The sequence below is a fragment of the Magnolia sinica genome, chromosome 6, assembly GCF_029962835.1.
Source record: "Magnolia sinica isolate HGM2019 chromosome 6, MsV1, whole genome shotgun sequence".
In the NCBI taxonomy this organism is placed as follows: Eukaryota; Viridiplantae; Streptophyta; class Magnoliopsida; order Magnoliales; family Magnoliaceae; genus Magnolia; species Magnolia sinica.
Genome location: NC_080578.1, coordinates 73,621,981 through 73,644,447, shown reverse-complemented (window position 1 = coordinate 73,644,447; position 22,467 = coordinate 73,621,981). Strand labels below are relative to the sequence as shown.

General features: G+C 38.6%; 1 protein-coding gene across 3 annotated transcripts; it reads right to left on the bottom strand.

The window, feature by feature from the left end:
* Positions 1-870: 870 nt before the first annotated feature.
* Positions 871-19,287, bottom strand: LOC131248874 (uncharacterized). 3 transcript variants are annotated; one of them, XR_009172516.1, is made up of 4 exons: positions 19,058-19,287; positions 17,003-17,123; positions 15,967-16,247; positions 871-1,201 (listed from the first exon to the last, which is right to left on the bottom strand). XR_009172516.1 is itself a non-coding variant. In XM_058249372.1 (3 exons), the coding sequence occupies exons 1-3, from the start codon at positions 19,277-19,279 to the stop codon at positions 16,030-16,032; spliced, it is 561 nt and encodes a 186-aa protein (XP_058105355.1). In that variant the 5' UTR covers positions 19,280-19,287; the 3' UTR covers positions 15,857-16,029. The 3 variants fall into 3 exon arrangements, 1 of the variants encoding a protein (XP_058105355.1); XR_009172515.1 differs by lacking the exon at positions 871-1,201 and adding an exon at positions 14,186-14,527; XM_058249372.1 differs by lacking the exon at positions 871-1,201 and having other exon boundaries at positions 15,857-16,247.
* Positions 19,288-22,467: the final 3,180 nt, after the last annotated feature.

Below are 22,467 nucleotides of genomic sequence, written 5' to 3'. Positions count from 1 at the left end.
TAGAGGATATCATCCTCATTAGAATTGAATGGCTGAATAGAATTCCCATAGACGACCCCAACTAAGGATTCTGATGATGATGATGAACATTGCCCATGGTATCTGGTTCATTGCATCTCAAGCTACTGAGAGGGGTAATAATTGCTCCTGATCATGGATTCTTAGCTGTATGGCTATGTATCATTGTGCATTTCGATCCTCTTCTCAATGGCGACCCTTCGGACCACGTCGATGGCTATATGAAACACAATCTTGCACCGAGTCACTAATTCTTCCTGGCAGATTCTCGTGTTAATCTTAGTCTAGCCTTCATAACCTTCCAAAAATCTTATGCTAAATGCCTCCTATGATAGAAGGTGAGAATCGCTGATCAATGCATCATCGTCGAGTTTTTGGTGGATTGTAATAATCCACTCCAAACAAGGTCAAAGATTTCTGATTACTATGTGATATTTTAGCATTGCCTCAAGCGCGTTTGTGGTTGGAACTAGAAAAAAGGTGAGGACGAACAAGATTCAGTTATACTAGTTGTCGATGCTTAGCAAGGTACTCTAATCAAATGACTCTCATAATCTTTTAAATTTCATTATTACACTATAGCTTCTCATAAGGAGGTGCTTGGTTTTCCAATTACAATGGTAAATGGCTGCAAATGGGCAATTGTGTGGTGACATTACCTATATTTGACTGCAATGATGAGCTTGCTGCCTTAGAAATCACTGTTAAAATGTTAATTTTATAATGTAAAATATAATGATTACAATTTCCTTTGCCTGTTTCCTTTACAAGCCTATTTAACTCTCAATTTATGAGCCATAATTCTTGTTTAAACAAACACCTTAAAATGATAATGACGGCCCATTTATGTTGCATTACTGTTGTAAATGGAAAATCAGACAAGCCCTAAGGATCATTAATGATCCTCGATGCAAAGTGGTCTAGTTATTAGACCACCAGGGATCTACATGTTTTTTTTTAAAAACTTATTCTAGCTTGTTGGGCTGATCTTCAATGAGCGGTTGTTTATATGAAGATCGTTTAAGCTACCGAGCTCACAACAATTGGTTACTCATTATGAAGGCGCTCGGAAATTCAAACCCATCCATCCTTGTCTTCTTCATATAAATCCTCTGCAGCTTCCTTGTTTTTTGTCCCTATCATCCTTTTTACTGATAAAGCCATGAAGGATGAGAAGGTAGCCCTACAAAATAAAAAATATAAAAAACAAATCACGTGGGACCTGCCAAATTAAAAAAGAAAAGAAAAGAAAAAAAACTCATGTGAGAGATGACAATTTTACTAGTAATGAAGTGTCAAGTGGTGTAATGAATATTTACTCTCAACCATAATCCAGATGGAAGCATAGGTCATTTATAAAGCCCAAATGATTGCTACACTCAAACCTCAAGGGTTAATCATTTCAGAATCTTAATATTGTGGCAAAAATCAACCTTAATAGGTCATTTTTGCATAATCATCTTCGTAAGGAGGTTTATATGCCCAATCCTCCTGCTTTCATTTATAAAGGGGTGTATCTCCTAAACCACACAATACATGGGTTGAAACACAATCTCCTTAAGCCTTGTTTAGTAAGGGCATCCTGCTCAAATTGATTTTATAAGACATCAGATTATGGTAGTAAAATAATGAAGGTGGGAGTGGGATGTATAAAGAAACAAATGATGGATTTATGTTCCCATGTTCAGTTACTAAAGGAAATGGGATGTGATAATCTAGCTGCAATCTATCCCTTCCCATCTATTATACATGAACATACCAAATGCATCCAATTAAACCACCACTTCATATGTAGGAAGATTGCTGCTAAGAAAAATCTGCTCCCTTGATTCATTTGTAGCATCTACTTGCATATATGTTCACTAAGGCACTTTCAACATCTCACTTGTAGTTCAACATTGGCAACACAGGTATATTGCATATATACGCTCTAGCTTGAGGGGGCACATAAGGGCGTGTTTGGATTCACGTCGCAAGTGGTGTTGCACTATGTTTAGAGGTAGGCCGTACGTTATGCAACGTTTGAATTCGAATTAAAAGCGGTCGTGGACAAGGGACCTGAGTACGTCGCCGAACTAGATTTTGGCTTCCATGCGTAATCTCATGTCAGAAATCAACGCATCGAAAAATGCAGTGGTGTCATTGTGCTGCACCGCCCTGCGGTGAAAAAGAAAAGCCTCAAGACGCTTCAGTCCTACGGACCATAAGGCACATGTATTCCATCGGGCGCATATTATCCCTCCCGCATCCATTCCCTTCTTCCTCACTGATCTGTTTGGCTGAGAATATCATAGCAGATTTTGAAGAACCTCGTCATGGATGGTTACGTGTGGTCCTCTTTGGTGTGTGCTGTTGTTATGTGCTCGTCTAAGGATCGTTAGATCAGCGAGTTCCCGTGAACTTGCCCTGATTCCATCCCGGTTCCAACTGCTACATCAATCATTTCACAGATTCAGTGGTATCCAGGTATTGGGCAAAGGTAAAAATAAAACCCTATGCATGTAATGGAATGTCATTGTGTTTTTGTGGAGGAGAGGATTTAAAAACGCCGTGTGATGGATCTTATCACTTGCATGTTGGTCTTCCTCATCTCCGTGTTCACCACGAGATGATCCCAAGACTTGCAGTCGCATCTCTATGGGTGTTAGACCAAGATTTCCTCTCCCTCTACGATGCGGGCAGGTGATGCAGTACATCCGCAATAGCTTTTACAGTTTGTTGTACCATCGTGACATTACTGCAATCCTGGAGAAAATCCCGTAGATGGATACACCTCCAGATACTTGTGATATGACTTGTGCATGTCAATGTGACTTGTTTTTATGATCTTCTTTGGCAGTCAAAACGATATCGAAAATAAATATATAAGAAAATTTTCGTCACCGGATGAAGAACCAGCTTCCGTTTGTCTATGAAATATTGTTGGGGTTTCCCCTAAATTGCAGGTGCTGAAGGACAGTGGAGGTAATCTTTTAATCTCAACGCCAATGAGATTTGTATAGGATCATCACTGTTCTTCATATTACCTCCACTATTGGACAGTGGAGGTAATATTCCAATCTCAACGCGAATGAAGTTTGTAATATGTTCGTGTATTTTCAAGTGAATACTCACATCATGTGTTTAGACGTTTCTCCAGGAATACTGTGTTCACTTCCATATAGCACCGTGAAATCTACATTTCAAACAGGACTAATTGTAGCCCTTTACTACAGTCCAGTCTTCCAAGAGTGCTGACCTTCAAAGTTATCAGTATTTTTCATTTGAAACTGTTAACATGTGCGTGGTATACTGGTCAGTTTATGTTAAACATGATGTAGCTATGAGAATATTGAATTTCGTCTGTAATTATTGCATTACTTATGTTCGTTGCACGATTACTGTTTAATATTTTGAATAAACTAGCATACAAATTAATTTCTGTTATGTTTGATCCATGAATGATTATTATTATCTTCAATGAAATGTATATTGTGTAACAAATACACTATTTGTAGAATTCTTGTAAGAATATTATTATAAATGGTGTTTTGGCATTGCTGTACATTTGAGATTTTTTCTGTTATCTAAATTACTAAAAACAGGGTAACTTGAAAAAGTTATAGGTTAGAACCCATTTCACTCATGGGGTCTCATAGTAAGGACTCTAGCTGGGCAGACTCCTCCAATAGTGATTAGAATGAAACAGAAATCGCAGCAGCATTAACCGCAATTGCAGCCTCTACATGTGTTATGGGGGCTGCTGAATATTATCGTCGTTACTGTATGAAATCGTTGCCTCCAGATTGTCATATAAGTAGAAATAGATTTATAAATGGAATCATAAAGAAGAGCGACGTAGACTGTCTTACACAGCTAAGAATGAGTCGTGATAAGTTCTTTAAGCTATGTTCTTTGTTAAGAGATAGGAATTTGCGGTCTGACATAAGGAGATGCAGTTTAGAGGAACAAGTCGTCATATTCCTTCATACTATTAGCCACAATGTGCGAAACTGTGTCATCGGTAATCGATTTGCATGATTTGGTGAAACCGTGAGTTGACATTTCAATAGAGTTCTTGATGCTGTAATAAGCCTCTATTCGGAATACGTAAAGTTTCCATGTTTGCATACACCGAAAGAGATATCTGATAATCCAATGCGGAACCCTTATTTTCAGGTAAGACAATACGAAAATATGTAATGATAATACATGTAAATTGTTATTTATATAATATAAACCTAAAATTCACTTTAATGTTTCTTGTAGGACTGCATTGGGGCACTTGATGACACCCACATACCGGCCTATTTGCCGAAAGAAGCAAGTGCAACCTTTCGAAATCGAAAAGGTTTCTTGTCCCGGAATGTATTGGCAGCCTGTACTTTCGATATAAAATTCATATATGTGCTAGTGGGTTGGGATGGTTCTGCATCCGATGCTCTTGTTTTGCAAAATGTATTAACTCATCGCCCTGATTGTTTCCTTGTGCCTCATGGTAAAGAATATCTGTTGCATGTTTTATATAAATATGTTGCATGCAATTTGCCTATTGCTTAATATGTAAATATTGCTTTTGTAGGAAAATACTATGTTGTCGATGCGGGATATACCCATTCTCCAGGATTTATGGCACTTTATCGAGGTGTACGATATCATTTGAATGAATTTCGTACTGGGAGGAAGCCTGCTAATAAGAAAGAACTCTTCAATTATCGTCATGCTCAATTACGAAATGTAATTGAATACTTTTCGGTCTTTTAAAAGGTCGATTTCTTATACTGTGCATAACATAACAATTCAAATTTAAAACGCAAGTAAAAATTGTTATTGCTTGCTATGTTATGCACAACTTCATCCGTGTTAGTGGTGAAGATGAATTTCCAGAAACAGTGGACAATATTGGAGATAGTATGGAGGAAAATTCGTCATCCCTGATAGACGAATCTCTTGCAGAGGAGGAGCACGCAACATCTACTGTGACAGACCGCGCGAGAGATGAATGGACAAAAAAGAGGGATGATATTGTGGAGAGGATGTGGAATGACAGCCTTCCTCGAACGCGACAGCATCATTGATTTCCTGTTTTTTTAGTAACTGTTTTAAGGTGTTATTGTAATAGCAGTACTGTATTTTTGGACAAATTGTTCTTTGGTGTGTGCTATTGGGGTGTTTCTTTCATTACAATTTCAAACTCTTTATATGGATTCTACAATATGTGACGACTTTTTACAATATTATTTCAGCACGTACGCATATTATTCTCTTGGATCTGTTTAAACATGTAATTTACTTCTTTTAATTTGGATCATGAGATTGTATTTCCATTGACTGTTATTGTAGCCTAGACCAATATGAATTTCCTTCGAAGCTCGTACAAAGTGGGGAAAGACAAGAATGACACTTCCTCACCCTCCAAATGTACAGTTTCACCTAAAAAGATTGTTGCATCAACTAGCAAAATCTTCGATACTCCGACAAAGACAAGCTCACCGACACTTCAGAAAGCTCCGTCATCCAGGTCTCCGAGTGCACGTACTGGAATAACCAGAGAAAGTAAGAAAACAACGCGCATTCAATGGAGCGATCCGATGGATAATGCATTGGTTGATGTATTAGTTGAGCAAGTCAATTTGGGTCGTACGAGTGATATTGGTTTTAAGCCTGAAGTCTATAAGGGAAGCATCACTGAAATATTCAACCGATGCGGGGTGGAGTTAAAGAATAAGCATATTTCCAACCGTTTGTGAACTTTGAAAAAATTATATTGGGCAGTTAGGGATATGCTAAATGCCAGCAGTTTCGGATGGGATGCGGACCTGAAAATGTTTGTGGCAACAGATGATATTTGGGAAGGCTATATTTTGGTAAGTAACGAGATCATTACTGTCAACCGAAAAGCCCTTTAATATGTCTTTTTCGTGCAGTTTTTACTATGTATATTTCTTGATTTATCTTTAGACATGCTTATATTCATATATGATTGTTTTGCAGTCTCATCCATACGTTGAGAGAGTGCGTGGCAAACACATCGACCGCTACAATGATTTGGCATATATGTTTGGTAATGATTGTGCTCACGACGCATTTGCCAGCACAGCGTACTCATCTCCTCTTTCCGGCAAACGCCGCGGTAGAGACGAACTTGATTCTGATGACAATGGAACTGAAACTGTTCGCCTGTCTTCAGATGAGGATGATGAACATGTAAGTGGTGCGCCATTTCATCTCAATGACGGATTACAACAGCGGTCAAAGAGGGTCCACAAAGGGCCTATGGAGACCTCCCATGGGTCTAGAAATAGCCAAAGCACCCCTACAGGCATATCCCGAGGAAGAAGGGGAAAGCCAAGTGATCACATAGGTGATAGAATGGGGAAAATGACAGAGGCCGTCAAGACCCTTACCATAACAATGACACATGGCAAAAGTATGACCCGAGTACAGAAATTGTTGGACATACTAGAGGAGGTTGATGGTCTGAGCCACGAAGATCAGGTCCGCGCTGCTAGGTTGATGCAACAAGATATTGTCAGTGTAGGTTTTTTCATCAAAATGGGACATGAGAGGCGCAAGGAGTGGGTCCAGAAGCTCTTGGACCACAATCCGCCTGTCTGATACTGATCTGCTTGGCTGGAATTGGAATTATAAACAACTAAACAGTTTTTTTTTCTTTTCATGACTGTTTGGTTTATATTATGAAGTGGATTGCTGCTGGATATTTGGGTGCTGGATGAGCATCCAACACTCTGCTCGTTGGACTTGTAGGAAACTTTTGTTAATGATGGTCGAACCATCATTTATATATTTATATCGATTACTAGTTTTTTCTATTATCTAACTCATAACAGGATTGTATTTTGCTCATCAATGCAGGTACAACATGGGAATTTGCCTATGAATGAATGCATAAACTGCATTTGTGATGTCTACATTGTTGTGGTTATTTGATTGCTCTGAGATGCTCTGCTTGTTTCAATCCAGGGTGCTATGCCTGTTTAAAAGACTGTGTTTCTAATGATAACTGCAGTTTGTCTCTTATGATATCATGGACGATAACAATGCCCTCTTTTGATTATTGAACTTGTAGACATTATATATCAGTAAGTAGGGTACCTATAAATCTTACCACAGCAGCAAAATATCAAATTAAGGCGCATGTACTCCATCGGGCGCATATTATCCCTCCCGCATCCATTCCCTTCTTCCTCACTGATCTGTTTGGCTGAGAATATCATAGCAAATCTTGAAGAACCTCGTCATGGATGGTTACGTGTGGTCCTCTTTGGTGTGTGCTGTTGTTATGTGCTCATCTAAGGATCGTTAGATCGGCGAGTTCCAGTGAACTTGCTCTGATTCCATCCCGGTTCCAACTGCTACATCAATCATTTCACAGATTCAGTGGTATCTAGGTATTGGGCAAAGGTAAAAATAAAACCCTATGCATGTAATGGAATGTCATTGTGTTTTTGTGGAGGAGAGGATTTAAAAACGCCGTGTGATGGATCTTATCACTTGCATGTTGGTCTTCCTCATCTCCGTGTTCACCACGAGATGATCCCAAGACTTGCAGTCTATGGGTGTTAGACAAAGATTTCCTCTCCCTCTACGATGCGGGCGGGTAATGCTGTACATCCGTAATTGCTTTTACAATCTGTTGTACCACCGTGACATTACTGCGATCTTGGAGAAAATCCCATAAATGGATACACCTCCAGATACTTGTGATATGACTTGTGCTTGTCAATGTGACTTGTTTTTATGATCTTCTCTAGCAGTCAAAACGATATCGAAAATAAATATATAAGAAAATTTTCGTCACCGGATGAAGAACCAGCTTCCGTTTGTCTATGAAATATTGTTGGGGTTTCCCCTATATTGCAGGTGCTGAAGGACAGTGGAGGTAATCTTTTAATCTCAACACAAATGAGATTTGTATAGGATCATCACTATTTTTCATATTACCTTCACTGTTGGACGGTGGAGGTAATATTCCAATCTCAACGCGAATGAAGTTTGTAATATGTTCGTGTATTTTCAAGTGAATACTCACATCATGTGTTTAGACGTTTCTCCAGGAATACTGTGTTCACTTCCATATAGCACCGTGAAATCTATATTTCAAACAGGACTAATTGTAGCCTTTTACTACAGTCCAGTCTTCCAAGAGTGCTGACCTTCAAAGTTATCAGTACTTTTTATTTGAAACTGTTAACAGGTGCATGGTATACTAGTCATTTTATGCTAAACATGACGTAGCTATGAGAAATTGAATTTTGTCTGTAATTATTGCATTACTTATGTTCGTTGCACAATTATTGTTTAATATTTTGAATAAACTAGCATACAAATTAATTTCTGTTATGTTTGATCCATGAATGATTATTATTATCTTCAATGAAATGTATATTGTGTAACAGATACATTATTTGTAGACTTCTTATAAGAATATTATTATAAACAGTATTTTGGCATTGCTGTAAATTTAAGATTTTTTCTGTTATCTAAATTATTAAAAACAGGGTAACTTGAAAAAGTTACAGGTCAGAACTCATTTCACTCATGGGGTCTCACAGTGAGGACTCTAGCCGGGCAGACTCCTCCAATAGTGATTGGAATGAAACAGAAATTGCAGCAGCATTAACCGCAATTGCAGCCTCTGCATGTGTTATGTGGGCTGCTGAATATTATCGTCGTTACTGTATGAAGTCGTTGCTTCCAGATTGTCATATAAGTAGAAATAGATTTATAAATGGAATCATAAAGAAGAGCGACATAGACTATCTTGCACGGCTAAGAATGGATCGTGATAAGTACTTTGTTAAAAGATAGGAATTTGTTGTCTGACACAAGGAGATGCAGTTTAGAGGAACAAGTCGTCATGTTCCTTCATACTATTAGCCACAATGTGCGAAACCGTGTCATCGGTAATCGATTCGCACGGTCTGGCGAAATCGTGAGTCGACATTTCAATAGAGTTCTTGATGCTGTAATAGGCCTCTATTCGGAATACGTAAAGTTTTCAGGTTTGCATACACCGAAAGAGATATCTGATAATCCAATGCGGAGCCCTTATTTTCAGGTAAGACAATACGAAAATATGCAATGATAATACATGTAAATTGTTGTTTATATAATATAAACCTAAAAGTCACCTTAATGTTTCTTGTAGGACTGCATTGAGGCACTTGATGACACCCACATACCGGCTTATTTGCTGAAAGAAGTAAGTGTAATCTTTCAAAATCGAAAAGGTTTCTTGTCCCAGAATGTATTGGCAGCCTGTACTTTCGATATGAAATTCGTATATGTGCTAGCGGGTTGGGATGGTTCTGCATCCGATGCTCATGTTTTGCAAAATGCATTAACTCGTCGCCCTGATTGTTTCCTAGTGCCTCCTGGTAAAGAATATCTGTTGCATGTTTTATATAAATATGTTGCATCCAATTTGCCTACTGCTTAATATGTAAATATTGCTTTTGTAGGAAAATATTATGTTGTCGATGCGGGATATGCCCATTCTCCAGGATTATGACACCTTATCGAGGTGTACGATATCATTTGAATGAATTTTGTACTGGGAGGAAGCCTGTTAATAAGAAAGAACTTTTTAATTATCATCATGCTCAATTACGAAATGTAATTGAATGATGTTTCCGACTTTTAGAAGGACGATTTCCTATACTGCGCATAACACTACAATTCAAATTTAAAACGCAAGTAAAAATTGTTATAACTTGCTGTGTTATGCACAACTTCATTTGTGTTAGTGGTGAAGATGGATTTTCGGAAACAGTGGACAATATTGGAGATAGTATGGAGGAAAATTCGCCATCCCCGATAGACGTATCTCTTGCAAAGGAGGAGCGCGCAACGTCTACTGTGACAGATCGCGCGAGAGATGAATGGACAAAAAAGGGGGATGATATTGCGGAGAGGATGTGGAATGACAGCCTTCCTCGAACATGACAACGTCATTGATTTCCTTTCTTTTAAGTAACTGTTTTTAGCTGTTATTGTAACAACAGTACTGTATTTTTGGACAAATTGTTCTTTAGTGTGTGCTGTTGGGGTGTTTCTTTCATTACAATTTCAAACTCTTTATATGGATTCTACAATATGTGACGACTTTTTACAATATTATTTCAGTACGCACGCATATTATTCTCTTGGATCTGTTTAAACATGTAATTTACGTTTTTTAATTTGGATCATGAGATTGTATTTCCATTGACTGTTACTGCAGCCTAGACCAATATGAATTTCCTTCGAAGCTCGTACAAAGTGGGGAAAGACAAGAATGACACTTCCTCACCCTCCAAATGTACAGTTTCCCCCAAGAAGATTGTTGCATCAACTAGTAAAATCTTCGGTACTCCGACAAAGACAAGCTCGCTAATACTTCAGAAAGCTCCGTCATCCAGGTCTCCGACTGCACGTACTGGAATAACCAGAGAAAGTAAGAAAACAACGCGCATTCAATAGAGCGATCTGATGGATAATGCATTGGTTGATGCATTAGTTGAGCAAGTCAATCTGGGTCGTAAGAGTGATATTGGTTTTAAGCCTGAAGCCTATAAGGCAAGCATCACTGAAATATTCAACCGATGTGGGGTGAAGTTAGAGAATAAGCATATTTCCAACCATCTGCGAACTTTGAAAAAATTATATTGGGCAGTTAGGGATATGCTAAATGCCAGCGGTTTCGGATGGGACGCGAACTTGAAAATGGTTATGACAACAGATGATGTTTGGGAGGGTTATATTTTGGTAAGTAACGAGATCATTACTGTCAACCGAAAAGCCCTTTAATACGTCTTTTTCATGCAATTTTTACTATGTATATTTCTTGATTTATCTTCAGACATGCTTATATTCATATATGATTGTTTTGCAGTCTCATCCATACGCTAAGAGAGTGCGTGGCAAACACATCGACCGCTACAATGATTTGACATATATGTTTTGTAATGATTGTGATCATGGCGCATTTGCCAGCACAACGTACTCATCTCCTCTTTTTGGCAAACGCCGCGGTAGAGATGAACTCGATTATGATGACAATGGAACTGAAACGGTTCGCCTGTTTTCATATGAGGATGATGAACATGTAAGTGGTGCGCCATTTCATCTCAATGACGGATCACAAAAACGGTCAAAGAGGGTCCACAAAGGGCCTATGGAGACCTCCCATGGGTCTAGAAATATCCAAAGCACCGCTACAGGCATATCCCGAGGAAAAGGGGAAGGCCAAGTGATCACATAGGTGATAGAATGTGGGAAATAACAGAGGTCGTCAAGACCCTTACCATAATAATGGCACAAGGCAAAAGTATGACCTAGGTACAGAAGTTGTTGGACATACTAGAGGAGGTTGATGGTCTGAGCCACGAAGATCAGGTCCGCGCTGCTAGGTTGATGCAACAAGATATTGTCAGTGCAGGTTTTTTTCATCAAAATGGGACATGAGAGGCGCAAGGAGTGGGTCCAGAAGCTCTTAGACCACAATCCGCCTGTCTAATACTGATCTGCTTGGCTGAAATCGGAATTATAAACAACTAAACACTTCTTTTTCTTTTTTCTTTTTCTTCTCATGACTGTTTGGTTTATATTATGAAGTGGATTGCTGCTGGATATTTAGGTGCTGGATGAGCATCCAACACTCTGCTCGTTGGACTTGCAAGAAACTTTTGTTAATGATGGTCGGACCATCATCCATATATCTATATCGATTACTAGTTTTTTCTATTATCTAACTCATAACAGGATTGGTATTTTGCTCATCACTGCAGGTACAACATGGGAATTTGCCTCTGAATGAATGCATAAACTGCATTTGTGATGTCTACATTGTTGTGGTTATTTGATTGCTCTGAGATGCTCTGCTTGTTTCAATCTAGGGTGCTATGCTTGTTTAAAAGACACTGTTTCTGATGATAACTGTTGTTTGTCTCTTATGATATTGTGGACGATAACAATGCCCTCTTTTGATTATTGAACTTGTAGACATTTTATATCAGTAAGCAGGGTACCTATAAATCCTACCACAGCAGCAAAATATTAGATTGTATATTGACATGGAATTCGAATATTGACTTATTGTATGAGTGTGAATTGTTGAGGTGAGACTACAAATGCATAACTTTTAAGAAATTTTCCATGACTACTGCTATGAAACATCACCCGAATACTAATTTTATCAAACATCTTTTAGGATACTGATCTGTTTATATAAACTACTTCAGTTATCTTCAATGAAGCTTTGACGATATTAATAGCCCTTATTTTTGACAGGAAATTATAAAGAAATATTATGTGGTTTTTGTGGGAAGAGTTCCGGGTGTTTATGAGAAATGGGAGAATGCAAAAGCGCAGGTGGATCGATATTCAGAATGTAGACATCAGTCGTACAAATGGTTCGAGGAGGCCGCAACAGCTTGGCTGAACTTTGAGGTATTTCATATACTTGCTAATTCTGGATAGGCGAACCATCAGTGGTTTCTTTGTCCTGTTAACTTTTTGTAACTGAAATCACTCATTTGATCTTCTTTAGCAGATTGTTTTTTCTTCTCTCATAATTTTTTGTTCAAATTTATTGTAGGCCACAAGGCATAATTGCCGTAATGAGGGACCTTTTAGGAGACGCGAGGATGAATCTTCACGAACTCATGCTCCGGCTATAGACGAAGATCGGTTTGATGGGTCGCATTTCTCCAACGCTGCCGTTCCGGATGTGAAAGGAGATGACCATTCTTCGGCTGATAGTTTCCCTATATTTAAAGTTCTGATAGGGGAGCTGATAATATATATGGTGGTCAGATGGATTGTTTCAAACCTCATCTCATAGGGAGGGTTTAAAACGTAATAGGCCTGCTGATAGAAGCATTTTCTGTGATTGAAGGAGATGTCTGTCCCTGCTTGACAGTTCTAGAACTGTTACTTTGTTTTGGACTTGATTTTGGTTATCTTGTAAGACTGAGTTGCATGAAACACTTTTTAAATATTTAATTTATTTCTGTTTTTATGTCCCAGAAGAAATGAACCCTCCAGTGTGTGGACCCCAACACTGATCATAAGTTCTTTAAATGTACAGTTACTACGGGTATTGGTCTAGATCATGATATAAATCAGAGGTGGACCACACCACTGATTGGATATCCATCGTTGAAAACCTCCTGTGAGGGTTATAAATCAGAGGTGGACCACACCACAAAATTGACAGTGATTGGATATCATGCGTGTGTTACTTCTCTTTGGGTTAGAAATGGCACGTGCACCATGCCACGTGAGATCGTTCAAGGTTGCAATCCCCGCACGCATATAATGGTGGGTCCCAGATACAACGTGGACCTCATATGGACAAAGACGCCAGGTGTGTGTGTGTGTGTGTGTGTGTATTGTACTCCGCAATTACACATCTTTGGCCCGATGAGGACTCTGTTCCCAAACGGCGACAATGAATTCCGCAATTAATACGTATCTGAATTCGGGTAAAAAACAAACAGTGTGATAGTTCACGACGTTCAAGATGTACACTGTGCTACAGTGAAAGGATTTCCGTGTCTGTACACATTTACAGTGCAAAACAATACCATACGTGAGTCCAAACACGCCCTAAGGGAAGGGTCCATTTTTCTATTGGGAGTTATCTGATACTTAAGCAGAGCATTATGGTTGATAATGAAGCACTCCGTACGAGTGGCATCTTTAACAAATTAAAGCAATGTAATTTTGGAGCACAATGTCACTTAGTCATGGTACCAAAATCAGATTGGTTGAACAATCCTGACCTTTGATTTTTAATTTTTAATTTTTTTTTTGAAAGAGGATTTGTGGGTATTTTTCATTATCAACCATCCAATACATGTCCACCAATCCAATAATCGAATAATCAAATAACCTAATTTTTGGACCACAATATATCTAAATAGGGACCAATAATTTGGAAACTTTAATTTGAATTGCTTACATGCCATCCATGAATTTTCGAAGTAATTTCTAAGTGCTTTCTTATCATCCATCATACTACCAGAATATGAAGTTCTTTTTTTTTTTTTTTTCTGTTCTTGCTCTCTTTCCTGTAATTGTCAATAATTTGAAAACTTTAATTTGAATTGCTAACATGCCATCCATGCAATTTCTAAGTAATTTTTAAGTACTTGCTTATCATCCATCACACTAACCAGAATATAAAATTCTCTTTTTTCTTCTGTTCTTGCTCTCTTTCCTGTAATTGTCAATAATTTGGAAACTTTAATTTGAATTGCTTACATGCCATCCATGCAATTTCTAAGTAATTTCTAAGTGCTTGCTTATCATCCATCACACTACTAGAATATAAAGTTCTCTTTTTTCTTCTGTTCTTGCTCTCTTTCCCATAATTGTCATACCTCCATATTTTAAGTGAACTAAGAGGGGCAGTTATGCTGTTTGTACAACATATACAAATAAGCAGCAAGTTCCTTCCAAAGGCCTCACTTTTCTTTTCCTCAAATGCTTATCTCCCTATAGTCCAAGGAACCGTCTGCAACTGAAGTCAATACATAGTTAAAAAACCCAAAAACTCGACTCGAGATTTAATATTATAAATAAAAACATTATTTAGATCAGGACTCTCTCTCTCTCTCTCTCTCTCTCCCCCCTATTTACCACCTCTGGAATTAGAATAGTCATCTAGGAGAATTTTAATTGCTGTTGAAATTGAAACAGCAATAGTCATGTAGGAGAATGTTAGTTGCTATTAAGTTGTCTAATCTAGAACTATTAAATATTTCAAAAAATACATTGAAAAAAAAAGAAGAGTCGGAACTTTCAAATAATACCCCTGGAAACCAAATGGGCCAGGTAGACGGGCCTTCATACACAGCATGAGCCCAACAGGCCAACCCAATCCCTTGGCAGCCCTACAGTCTCCCTCCCTCCCCTACAAAAGGGATGGCTTTACCCGATACACATGGTTGTGGGTGATTGCATGTATCCGCAGGGATTAGTCTCACTTCAAAAAAGAGGTGGGGACACCCTGTGTCTTCAAAAAAAAAAAAAAGGGGGTGGCTTAGCACAAAATATTGACGACTCAAGATGACTCGTCAGCAAGTTTCCAAACTTCCATTAGACCATTGGTTCTTCTTGTTGCTGACCTTTCCCTTCCTCTCTCTTTGCATTTCAAATCATTCAGCCCACCCTAAGCTGATTGAGGGTAACATAACTAAAACATTTTCTAAGATACATGTACTAAGATTACAACATTTATCAAGAAAATGTTGGGCCCACATGCAGCTCTCCACACACAGTTCTACACCTCACCATGAAGATGATCCTGGTCAGAAACTCAGGCCAGTGCACTTGGTTGGCAAGCTTCTGTAAACCATCCATTTTTTCATAAAACATGGGGTCCACCTGATGAGTTAAAAGGCTTGATTTTATCCCAGTAAATTTTGGACCTAACTAAGGCTCTTTTTTTTTTTTTTTGCGTCGGATGTAACGCGCATGTTTCATTGTTTTTAGAAGGACCCACCTATGGCACTTCTAAAATAAGCTCAAAACATATGTGTCAAGTTGGCATGTTCGCCACTCAGAGTTGCATGTGGGGCTAGCAAAACTCCAGTTATTGAAGGGTTTGTATGTTACTTAAAAATGAAGTCATCTCATTTTAGTTAAATCATATGTTGTATTAGCAATCATGATTGTTGGGTACAAAGATTATTTTTAATCATTTGCTTGGGAATCTCATGATATTCAGTGCAACCAAACTCACCCCAACAAAAAGAAATATGATCTCTAATACATGATTGTGATTAACTAAATGAGATGCACTCATTTCTAAGTGGCACCCAGACAGGATCTAAGAATGAGAAATATGTGAGTCAGCAATGGCATTCTCAACAGATGTACTGTCTGCTGGCTAGAAATGAATGCATGATAGGCTTTGCAACACAATAACGATGACATATATTAAACCGGACGGCTGACCTTTAGACCAGGATAGATCAAATCCGGAGAGCATGTTATACACAACAGGACCATGAATCCATGCTAAGATGTCTGAAATGGTGAATGTGAACGAGACTGTGGAACTTGATGGGACGAATGCCCGACTCTGTATAGTTTCCTCAAAGTGTCAATCACAGGACGGAAACCAGAGCGCAAGGGAACAACCGAAACAGCTCGGAGATGTTGCGCATTGCCATTCTTCGGTTCGCATAGCTTCATCTGAAACATTTCTCCCTCCAGAATTTTACCAGCATTCAGTGCTGTAAAAATGAATTCAAATGATTTTAATCAGTCAAAATAAGGTTTCAAATCCAAATGAAAGCGCCACTGGATTAAGCTGCAATTATCAGTTTCATGAAGTGGAAATGACCAAATTGCAGATTTCCTTCCTTCTCACCCATACTGAAGGTCTGGGCTCGAATTGCAATTATAGTGACTTAGATTTGAAAGAGAGCACCTGCAATTTGAGGGCTACTTCCTCGTTATGTATACCAGAAGACATCATTAATATCTGCCATCTCCTCTTTGATTAAGGGTGTATTTGGTAGCACCAGATATCATAATATTTCATGAAATTTCATTATTAATCAATCTCTTTGATTGTATAAGGACCAAATAATGTTTTTCCCCCTTTTTGTAGGGTGCGTTTGGTGCAACCAAACACACTGTAAACAAAATGTTTGCAATTCAATCACATGTACATCCATACACAGCCACAAAATCCAACGTCAGTATCAAGCAATAACTCAAGGAACAGCATATCAAGTAAACATCAAATCTAAAGAACGTGCATTCAGCTTTTCATGACACTCTTGCAGAAGATTGTGAACGATGACCACCAACCACAATCCAAAATTAATGCAACAATCCTAACACACCAATTGATGATATATAGGCTATTGAACTGATGGGCAGATACTTTGGATCCACCACGCCCCTAACCCTTGGGATCCATCAAATCAATAGTTTAATCACTTACCACTGAAAGAAGAGCCAAAGGAAAATTCAAGAATACCTGCAAATGGGTTCACTTTCTCAAAGTCAAAAAACTCGTCAGCGGAACAGCCAAACAGGACTCGGGCAGCCTTATCAAAGCATATAACCACAACTACTTTGTTTCCATAAGCAATTGACAACTGCAAATGCCAACAAGAAATGAGAAACCCCATAAAAACACAGTTGACTTTTCTGAACCCAAGACAACAAAAGTATTAAGGGTGTGTTTGGTCGCACCAAATATCACGAAATTTCATGAATATATTCATGATATTTGGATATTCATGCAAGTTCATGATATTTGGTGCAACCAAACGCACCCTACGAAACGCCTCCTCTCTGATTTCAATTATTGCAACTACCACCCTTTGGTTTATAGATTTGTTGCAGATTCCCCCACACGGTCTATTAACACTGTTGCAGACGTATGGGCCTACGATAGTGCGTGTATGTCATCCAACCCATTCAGCATAGTCACCCCACCATGAAAATGGGGAAACCCTAAAAAACAGGCTGATCTAACCATCAGGTGGTCCGCTGTGTAAATTTGAAGGTTTTTGGGTGGGTGTGGCCCACCCAGTCATTGGATTAACCTGAATTTTTTTCTTGGCATCCAATATTTATGTTGGATGGATCCTATTGGGCATACCAGATACCATTTATACGTAACAGCAGGACCCACACGTTGGCAAAAATGAACTCCTAAGTCGAGAGAATTTTTGTCATTTGGTGCTGATTCCTCTAAAGGCCTGTTTGAATTCATGGAAAGGAATACAACGGAAATACTGTTTCCTGTGGAACTAACTTCCAAGTTTTAGTGAAACTTCTCCTTGTGGAAATTTATGGGAAACACCATGTTCGACTTCCTCTTTTGTTGGAAAATCAGAATTTATTTTCCCATCTCCACCCTTGAGAAACGCATTTTCCTAAAATTTAAGAAAAATGGGTTTCCAAAGAGTAAACTCATATCCCCCACCGCCCATCTTCAATCACCTCACATGTCCCACATGAGCCATCATCAATCCTCATTACACCCCAAGTGCCATTATGCCAGATCTGCCAATGTAGCACATGTGCCATCATCTTGCACCCCACATGTGCAAAGAATCCCACGTGCCACCATCCATCTTCACTTACACCCCACATGTGCTCATGTACCACAGTCCACATGTACAACCATCCATTTCCTCTTACACCCAATTTATGCAAAGCGCCTCACATGTGCCAATGTGCTACATGTGCTACATCCATCTTCAATTGCTCTATATATGCCACATGTGCTCCTGTGCCAATGTGCACAAGTACTACCATCTAGCTTCAAATGCCCACATCTCAAATATGCCAATGTCTCTTGTGCCACATGTGCAATTGTACAACATCAAGCACCTCACATGTGACACGTGCAACAATTCAGTTCCAAGCACCCCACACATGTTGGGTATACCACATGTGTCACCGGCCATCTTCAAGCATCCCACAAGTGCCACATGTAAATAATCTAGCTTATGCTAGCTACTAGGAATTTCTTTTTAATAAAAGTTTTTGTTTTGCCAAACAACAAATTTGAAAAAAGGTCCTAAATTTCTAGGAAAATCTTGCCATAAAACAAACAACAAAAACAATGTTTCCTTTCCTACAGTTTCTGTGAAATAAGTTTTTTCAAGAACCATTATTTCCTTTCCCATGCTTTTTACGAATCCAAGCAGGCCCTAAGGTCTCTAAGAGAATGAGAGGTACTAGCAATAATTCAAAGCAGAGGGAGGTATTTACAAATATCCAAAAAAATTTAAAAGAAAAGAGGAAGAAAAAAATAAAAAATAAAAAATAAAAATCGCCCTCGCCCAGATTGGAAGATGCTAGCTATCCAATCATTGGTCCATCGACCAGGCCTATCAGTTTCATAATCGAAGTGTATGGTATATCGTCGAATGTGGATTTTGTAAGAGTGGGGCCCGAGATTTCAATGATCTCTTGTGGGTGGTGGGCCATGACCCAAATGTCCCCTTGATAGAAGAAAAGTCCTAAGGGTTGAAAATAGTAAAAAGATTCAACAGAAAACAGTGGAAGTGCTCACTAGAAGGCGATAGAGACGCTTGAAACGGGAAGAAGAAGAAGTGATGAAGGCCGCTGCAGCAGCAGTCTTGAAATCTTGGCAGAACTTGCAGAAAGGAGGAACGTCATTATCATTAGTAGAATTGCAAGTAGAACCGGTAACTAATGTCTTTTCGCATGTGGTGCAGATCGTGTAGGAGACGTTGCTGGAATCCATGGCCACTATCGTGCACAATTCCTCCATTCCTCTCTCTCTCTCTCTCTCTCTCTCTGCAAAGTCACTTCCTACATATTTTTAGGGAAATCTATAAAATACTAACTAATTTTGCAGTATTTATATTTCAGTACCTTTAAAAAAAGATTTTTATTAACTCCATGTATGTAAGTTTTTTAAATTGTAAATTACAGCTAACTTAGTTATAAGTAAAAGAAAGTTACAAATAATTATGTTTAGATGCAGGGGTGTACATGGAGTCAAACCGAGTTGAGCTGGCCTCAGCTTAACTTGACTCAGCCACTAGCTGACCTCAACTTGAAGTCGGCTCAACTCGGTCCTTGAGCCTGCTTGGCCATTTCTTCCTTATAACATTTTGGCCTCCTCCGTGAGAAAGTTACATGTTGAGAAATAATTATGTTTAGATGTAGGGGTGTACATGGAGTCAAACCGAGTTGAGCTGGCCTCAGCTTAACTTGACTCAACCACTAGCTGACCTTAGCTTGAAGTTAGCTCAACTCAGTCCTTGAGCCTGCCTGGCCATTTCTTCCTTATAACATTTTGGCCTTCTCCGGTGAGAATGTTGAGAAAAAGTTAACCGTGACTTTCTTCCCCCATAACACCAGGTGCAATATTCTCACCTATAATTTTGTTACATTTTAAAAATGTTACGAGCATTCAAATGCTCCTGAGATACCTCATTGATATTATTATTATTTCATAGCAAATCTGCAATGAAGGATGTGATTGCCTAGTAGCTAGGTGGCTACTGGAGGGTGCTATGTGGGCCCCACCATGATGTATGTGTTTTATCCACTCCATACATCTATTTTTTCAGATTATTTTAAAGCATGAATCCAAATGAGATAGATCCAAATCTCGGCTGGACCACACCACAAGAATACAGTGGTGATTGAATACTCGCCATTAAAAACTTCCTAGAGACCACTGCAATGAATATTTTCCATCCCACATGTTGATTAAGTAACAAAGACCTGGATGAAGGGAAAACACAAAAATATCAGCTTCATCCAAAACTTTAGTGGCCTCCAAGAAGTTTTTTATGGTGGGAGTTTAATTAACACCATTTCCAGTGGTGTGGTTCACATGAGATTTGGATTTGTCTCATTTTTGGGCTCATCTCCTAAAATAATCCGAAAAAATAGATGAATGTCATGGATATGACACATACTTTCTGGTGGGGCCCATGGAGCACCGTGCAATAACTACTTGCTATCGACAGCCTGCATTGTTAGACCAATTTAATTTTAGTGATGTGGGTTCAAACAATTTAGCTAGTTTTAATTTAAGTTATCATATGTCACATGTACAGTTTAATAGTGCTGGTATATCAACTGTTATAGACTACCCGAGTATCAAATAACTCATTTAAAAAAAAAAAAAATACTTTTCTTCTCTCACGTGTCTTTCACAATGTAGCATTTGTGGCCCCACAAGGCCTATATGATTAGTGGTTTAGCCATCAGAACCTTCCCATGTTTAGGAATCTTTGTTGTAGGAGCCTGAAAAAGAATTAGGTTGAATGGATGATGAATGACACTACTAGTGGTGGATGAATTTAAAAGAAAAAAAAGAAATTTTTAATTGGCAAGCCTTCAACTCTAAAAATCAAGGATTATGGAATGATAGATTACATATGTTAGTAACAATAATGTGAATAGTTCCAATCACTGGACTATTTCAACATGTGGGCTCCAATGGCCAGAGAAACATGAAACATGCTAAGGCAAAACAAGCTTCTCCTCTCATAGGCTCCATATCTCTCCTAAAACTATATACCTCTTCCAAGAATTTGTTTCACCTCCATTGCAACTCACTGCCATGGCCCCACATGATGAGATGGTTTAATGATAACCATTCATATTTTGTTAATATGATGTCTCTTCTCCCATGATTGAGCTCTAATTATGATCCTATCTATTGATTTTTTATAGTTGAATGGTGGCCATTGAAAATTTTATTTTAATTCTTGTAAATTCATTAACTAACACTGATGGTCCTGGTAAAATTTTGGATGGATGTATACCATAGTCCACTGCTTGGATGGTTCTGATTATCAGATCTTGCTGTATTTGTTAAATCCCCACCGTTAATCTATTTTGTGGGGCTGTTTTAGACATTGGTCCCAAAGCTCAGCCAGATAGATCCAGATCTCAGGGCCACACAGTAGGAAACCGTGGTGTCAATGATACTCACCGTTGGAACCTTCTTCAGATCTATCATGTTTATTTACTATCCAGACCTGTGGCAAAGGTCAGGATAAAGATAAAACATAAAATATTAGCCTGGCCATGGAGCGGCGGAGACGGATTGGCTACTCCCCCTGCTACTAGCCAATGGCTGGTGGTCGGTGCTCTGTGGGCCCTACCCTACCATGATGAACCATGATGAATGTGTTTCATACATGCTGTACATCTATTTTTCTAGATCATTTTCCGGAATGAGACCGAAAATTAGGTATATGCCAATCTCAAGTGGACCACATTACACAGGAAAGAGTGTTGAATGGATTTCGGCCATTAAAAACTTTTTAGGGGCCATAAAAGTTTTGGATGAAACTGATCTTTTTTTTTTTTTTTTGCTTTCACCTGGGTCTTTATGACCTAATCAACAGATTGGATTTCAAATAAACAGTACAGTGGACTTAGGAGGATTTTAATGGTAGATATCCAATCCTTATTGTTTTCCTGTGATGTGGTCCACTGAGATTTATATCACTCTCATTTTTGAGACCAAGCCCTAAAATGATATGTAAAATGAATGAAAGGAATGGATGAAACACATACATAATGGTGGGGCCCACAGAGTACCGACCACCAGCCCCGATGCGGTGGCAGGGGTTGTAGCCAATCTGTCTCGCGCATGGATTAGGTACTACCCCCGCTTATTTGGAGCTTGGGACAGGCGGAGGCTCCGTATTGACTGTGAAATATTGCATATTTCTCCCTATTTATACTTTGGTTTTATAAATATGATAGTGTTTAATCGATTTAACTATACATGTTTTCATGTGCGAGGTGATTTTGAAAGCTTAAGGTGAAATTGATGCCAAAAGTAAGATTTATGTTCAAAAGATTACTAAATGAATATTTTGAGATTTGGAAATCATTAATGAAAAATTTACATGCCAAAGATCCAAGAAAACCAAATGAAGAATGAGGAGAATTAAAGATTTGAAGTGAAGAAAAGGAATCCTG

Excerpts from the sequence above, each read along its gene's own strand:
- LOC131248874 (XM_058249372.1), bottom strand. The coding sequence starts at position 19,279 with ATGGAGGAATTGTGCACGATAGTGGCCATGGATTCCAGCAACGTCTCC. Across the intron at positions 17,124-19,057 it reads AGCGTCTCTATCGCCTTCTA|TTGTCAATTGCTTATGGAAA; the intron begins GTGAGCACTTCC and ends TGGCATTTGCAG. Across the intron at positions 16,248-17,002 it reads GAAAGTGAACCCATTTGCAG|CACTGAATGCTGGTAAAATT; the intron begins GTATTCTTGAAT and ends TCATTTTTACAG.